This window comes from Glycine max, chromosome 8 (assembly GCF_000004515.6).
Source record: "Glycine max cultivar Williams 82 chromosome 8, Glycine_max_v4.0, whole genome shotgun sequence".
Lineage (NCBI taxonomy): Eukaryota > Viridiplantae > Streptophyta > Magnoliopsida > Fabales > Fabaceae > Glycine > Glycine max.
This window is the reverse complement of record NC_038244.2, coordinates 45721851-45727974: the sequence shown is the minus strand read 5'-3', so window position 1 is coordinate 45727974 and position 6124 is coordinate 45721851. Positions and strand designations below refer to the sequence as shown.

At 37.2% G+C, this 6124-nt stretch overlaps 1 protein-coding gene across 1 annotated transcript; it reads right to left on the bottom strand.

Annotated features, from left to right (window-relative positions):
- Nucleotides 1-411: 411 nt before the first annotated feature.
- On the bottom strand, nucleotides 412-6124 carry LOC100776450 (oleoyl-acyl carrier protein thioesterase 1, chloroplastic). The gene is made up of 7 exons (XM_041017682.1): nucleotides 5535-6124; nucleotides 4574-4707; nucleotides 4386-4499; nucleotides 3475-3570; nucleotides 1688-1775; nucleotides 1444-1512; nucleotides 412-1092 (listed from the first exon to the last, which is right to left on the bottom strand). Exons 1-7 carry the CDS (start codon nucleotides 5877-5879, stop codon nucleotides 811-813), a joined length of 1128 nt encoding a protein of 375 aa, XP_040873616.1. The 5' UTR covers nucleotides 5880-6124; the 3' UTR covers nucleotides 412-810.

Below are 6124 nucleotides of genomic sequence, written 5' to 3'. Positions count from 1 at the left end.
CCTTCTCTGATAACTCCTCTTTTATTTGTTCTTTTCCTTTCCTTCAAAATTGCTTGCATAATGCATCTACTACCATACAACAAACAAAACAAAATACGTTATGACTTTGCTACTTGTATTGTACTATTCTGCTCAGTGTGTATACTACACAGCCAGATATATGCATAGAACAAAGTGCTACCACCACCGGAAAATACAGTGCTACACAGCCAGATATATGACACATTACAGTTTATTTCAGAAAAGTAACACTTACTCCAGAACAACACAGCTTGATATGTACTTTATAACAGCCTATTGCAATGGCAAACATAACTCCTATCACAAATGCTACATTCTTCAGATAAACATGTACTGCAGTAAGTAATGGTAATAAACAAAAGTTACTTTTGATAAATAGAGACAGCAAGATTAGTCAGAACATTAATAATTAGCTAATTGAATAATTTTAAAATGATTATTTTAGCAACACGCATTGTTCGAATCATACAGTAGATGACAGAACCATACCAATTTCCTGGATTTCTATGCTCCCTTAAGGTACAATGACATTCATGGAATCTGATGCTAATGGATCAGAGATTGATGTCAACCTATTTAGCCTAACTACAGGATTTGGACAACAATTTAAATTTGTGAGCATGACAAGAAAACAGCGACAAAATTTTAACTCTCCAATCCCCTATTAAGGGCACAAACTCTAAGCAAAATATAAAGGGAAAATTGATAAGACAACCCTGGTAACGTGAAACAACACAAGAAAGACAAAAACAGAATCATGGATTTGGGTGGAAGCACACGTAATGGTTCTCATCTTGGAGCTTTCTTTCTCCATTCCGTTCGTCCCCGGTTTATCTCAAGTCCTTCAGTAGACAACCTAAGTAGATGCAGAAACTGCTGGTGTTCATGTTTGTCTTCCCTTGCCATGGCAGATCCATTTGTACTTTTCAGTTCTGAAACTGCCTCGGCACCACCCTGGATTTCTTCCACACTAGTGAGGGAATCAACTATGTCATGCTGTCCGCACTCTCGTCTGTAATCCAAGGTAATACTCTGCAACTCATGACTATCAATGATTTCTTGAGGCATGCTCTGATAAAAGTAAGAGTATGTTAATGACATCAACATGATAAGACACATTTTTTGACATAAAAATCAATGATATAGGTCACATGTACGTTATTTATGACAAGGGTAAATATAGAATAAGCAACAAACCAGAAGAGAAAAATCCAAATCTTCAGAAAAATTGAACATATCAAGTAATAGATATTTTCTTAATTTTGAAAACACTGCACCTTAAGATATAAAGATTTCATAAAAGTAAAATTAAACGAGAACATGATATAAACTGTTTACCCAAAAGCTGATTTTGTGACAAATAAACTAGCTAAAAAGTGAAATAGAAAGTATTTCAATAAATTAAAAACACAATCTATCAACCTCAAGCACCCATCCAATATAGGTGACATTGTTAACATGCTGATTCATGTCCAGATCCGCTCTTCTTGGCTGCAAAAATAAAAGGCACAGTGAGAAGGCCAGGCTCTTGAAAATTGAAATATGCTGGATTTGCCAACTATTTTCTCTCCAATAAAATCCCTTCCTTTGTGCCTATTTTGGGGGGGGGGGGGGGGGGGGGGGGGGGAGGATAACAGAAAAAGGTTCATGAGGCAAATGATCATACCACAAGTCCAAGTCTGGAATACTGGGCAGGGTCTTCCAATTTCGGTATTTTCTTCAAGTTATTGCTATCTGCCTCTGGAATTGCTAACCTAAAACCACATAAGAGAATTTGGACAAAGCAAACAAAATCACAAGTTAAGCAGCAATCCAGCCAGGGTATTGAAATTTGAAACACACCAAATCACTAACAGTAACAAGACAAGCAATGTAGTATGATCATTCAGCCATAACAATTCAACCAAGCTACTTGTAGCATGCTAAGAAAAAATTGTTCAAAAGCCAATTTTTGTACCAATTGGCAATTACCAAAAAAAAAACATGAATCAGTTATGAATAATGAGTCATTATAGGAAGACTCGTTTTTAAAATAATGGAACATGGTATTTGTAGTAAAGTTCCCACAATTTTATAAGAAATCACTACGAAACTTCCTCACGTCCTTTCCTAAAAAAGGTAAGTGGCAGAAGCTGCTGAAAGTAATCAAATCCAGGTTTGTGTTGTTAATAGAAATGGTATCACAATGTCAACAATCAGTTATGAATAACAATGATGGTGATGCTGTTAAATCTCCTTTATTTGTCAATTAAGAATTTTAGAGATTAGCAATAGTTGATTCTTAATTATGAAGTAATGAAAACAGTTATTTTCACCACTTGGAGTCTGTAATCAAGGGCAGTTGATAAAGAACCAAAAGGTCATTAAGTTCAGAAAGATCCAGTCATTTCTAGAATTATGTGGAATGATCTTTAAATAGTGGATCTCCATATTTTTAGAAGTGTTTTAGTGAGGTTAATTAAAATAACAACTACAGGATTGATTTCAGTTTAGAACAGGAATTCTGATCACTGATCTATCATGGTTTCTACCCAAGGAGGTGGACTCCACATGCTGTTTCCTTATTTTCCCTCTCATTCAATCACACATGAACTATAATCCTAGGCTAAATCATTATTTCAAGAAATCTATCACACAAAGAGAGGGAGGGTATGAAAAAAATTATACTTGTATTACTTCATTTGGACTTATTGTTATTGGTGAAACTTTCTTTGGAAAATGTTCAAGTAACAATCAAGAAATAATATTTCTCTGGATATATATGAATGGGTAGGATAACATAGTTGGGTTGAGGTGTGCTCAACTTTTGTTCTTTTGGTAATAGTTCTCCACCTTTCCTCAACCTATACCCCTTCCCTCAAAAACCCTTCTCGCCCAATTAATTAAAGCTTGAGCCCTGACACTGCCAAAAGTGGAGACTCTTGACTTGATATAGCACAAGTGATAAGAGTCACAGAATTTGATGGGTGTTAATTCATAAATTCAAGTGATTTCAAATATAAGGCTACATAAATATGTGAACATGTGTCCCAGATTTTACTTGACAATCTAGTGACATCCTCATTAGTGATGCCTCACTTGGTACCTAGTCAATGGCTTAACTAACAACCTGCAGTGCAGTTTACTGCAAACTATATGAAGCTGGTAAGCTCTTCCTTCCAACCAGAAAATAAAAGTTGTAAGATGTCATTTCAAAATGTACTTTTGATGCATGCAAGATCATATGCTATAATTTAATTTATTCCAGAATCCATAAAGATATAGAATATTGATCAAGTAGTGTAACCCTCTTTGCACTAGTGAGCTAAGAAGCCCCAGAAAGTTTGATCTCTTCTGCTTATCAAGTCTTGTTATTACAACAATGATTAAGAACACCTAAATAAAACAAATCGTCTAACAAAGTTTGAGTAAGTTGTAATGCCTTGGCAGCATATGATAAAGAAAAGTGACTACCTGGGCTCTCGAGGACAGAAAACCAAATACTCTTCTTTAACATCATCAGAAACTTTCTGGAGTCGTCTGGTGTCCTGATTCATCATTACCCATTTGCTGAAACAATTAAATGTAAATAGTCAACTATATGAAAGTATCTAAAACAAATTATTTCATCAGACAGTATTGCTATTGTATGCAACAAAACATAAACATGCCAAAATTTAGAGATGCACCAATTTATGATGCAAAGGAATTAATAGTTAATGTATCTTGATTTGCATCAATGGATAATTTTCTGTCAAATTAAGATTTTGGGACAGTATTACTTCTGAGCTTTATAAACTTCGTACCCCATTGCCCGGAGGCTCTTTGCTATGCGAAGGTATGGGGGAGGGATGTTGTACGCAGCCTTACCCTTGCATATGCAAAGAGGCTGTTTCCGGATTCGAACTCATGACCAACAAGTCACCAAGGCACAACTTCTGAGCTTTATGCTTTTATAAAATCCCTAGCATCCTTGTTACTTAGGGATAAAGTTTAATAACCAGTAGTTTAGTCTCCTATCCTTTTTGCCACTAAATAGCATAGGTTATATTATATAGGCTCATCACTGATAGTTGGTTGGTACCAAAAGAAACTATCATGAGCTCAACTGAGGAAAGAGATCAAAAGGAAAAGCTTGTGATGGGTCCTCTACAAGGTTGCCCAGAAATCAAAGAGTGGTCAGATATCATCATAGTCCTACACAAAGTAAGCATATCCTACTTGTTAACAATTGATCTGCCATTTAAGACCTGAAAGGAGCCATGCCAGAAAAAACTCGGTATATTATAGTGCATAATTATAATATTTATCATCTAACTGCTGTAGGAAAAATTTCTAAAAGCATCACAATTCACAACTGTCCAATTTGTAGGGAAAATCTTTACCTTGTTGCCCTTCCAATGACTGCATCACTTGCATAGTCTTTCAGTATAAAATCACGCCTTGTCCCAACCCTTCCTTCACCTTGGCACCATGTCTCTATCTCAACAACGTCACTCCTGTTGGAATCGTTTAGCTTAGACTTTTCAAACTAGAGTTTATAAACTGAGTGTCATAAAGAACAAAAACCCACCAAGCAGGGTATTTGTAGATTTCAATGTGCATGCGAGCAGTAACCCATATGAGACGCAATTTTCTCATCGTAGGGGTGGTTGCAAAACCATCAGTAGAATATCCAACACTCTGAGCATGATTACATCCAACCTCCTACACAAAGTCACCAAACATTTCAAAATTCATTTGAGGAATACAATAGCACATGCTCTTTATATTAGATAAATTCGGCTCCTAAGGTAGATCTGTCTGTTTTTCTGTTTAATCAAACAGTCTATAAAAAACAGCCAAATTCATTTGATACTTTAGAAAATAAAAAATCAATTATATTTTCCAACTGATTTTCATCTTTTGGTTTGGATGAGTTAAGGGACTGCCTTCTCTCAAACCTGGGACGCCATAATGGTATTACAATGAGCAAACCATCAAAGAACATATATAAGTATTTTCATAAGACTGGGACTAGAAAGGAGAGTACTAGTTCTTAATATGACGATTATTCTGAATCAGGGAGTTAAAATCAAGGAAACAAATTAGCACTAATACAAAAAAGAAGCACGAATAAGAAAACAAAGCAAACTTTTTCCAAAATCTTGTATTCCAAACTCCAACACTCCATGCATGGAACTCGGTGCCTCCCAATCTGGAATCCTTAAATTGCCACAAAACAGCAAAACCAAAAAACTACTATAGATCATACACAGAACAACCTTGAATGCCTCAAATCTTCAATTTGTAAACTTTAAAACTGTTTTAGTCCAAACAAAACAACCCCAATTGCCAAAATATCGTCATTTTTCACTTTAGATTTTAGAAAGAGAAAAAAGAAATCCCATTCCCCAATCTAAAACATGCACAAACCCACATGAACCAGAAACACCCAGATGCTCAAAATCCAATCAATCCACCAATTAAACAAGATGAAGTAATCAAATCAAATCAAAATCACCCAATTGAACAAACAAATCAACAATCAAGACCTGCAAGAGATTAGCAATGGTTTCAACAGTGGCAGTCTTATTGATCCCAACTTCGTAGCTCCTCACAATGAACTTCTCCTTGTAAGACAACCCATCCTCCGTCAAGCTCCCCACCCTCAGCCGGTCCGCCAGCGTCCCGGACTCCGCCTCCACCCGGGTCGCCACCGCGCCATCCTTCGCCGACACCACCGCCGCCGACACCCGGATCGCCCTGCCGCCCGGCGACCAGAATCCGGAGACGCCGCTTATCCTCCGGCGAGGGACGACGCAGGCGGGCCGGCCCGCAAAGCCGCATTGGGCCAGCGAGTGAGCCCGGTCCAAGCCATTGCACGAAAGCTTCAACATTTTTTTTTATTTTTTAATAAAAAGGAAAGCTGGGTGAGTATGAGAAGAGAAAGGGGAAGAAGCAGAGTGGAACTGAAGAAACAAGTGGTTTTGAATTGAAGAACGTTGTGAAAGAGATAGAGATGGGAAGCGACACTGAAGTAGTGAATGAAGCACGTGTGTTCTCAATGGGCTCTGTTTTTTCCTCTCTGTTTTCACCAAACCGAACCAACCTCGTCTTTTTCAACTTTTGTACCGTCCAATAA

Excerpts from the sequence above, each read along its gene's own strand:
- LOC100776450 (XM_041017682.1), bottom strand. The coding sequence starts at position 5,879 with ATGTTGAAGCTTTCGTGCAATGGCTTGGACCGGGCTCACTCGCTGGCC. Across the intron at positions 1,776-3,474 it reads TTCTGTCCTCGAGAGCCCAG|GTTAGCAATTCCAGAGGCAG; the intron begins GTAGTCACTTTT and ends ATGTGGTTTTAG. Across the intron at positions 1,513-1,687 it reads ATTCCAGACTTGGACTTGTG|CCAAGAAGAGCGGATCTGGA; the intron begins GTATGATCATTT and ends TTATTTTTGCAG.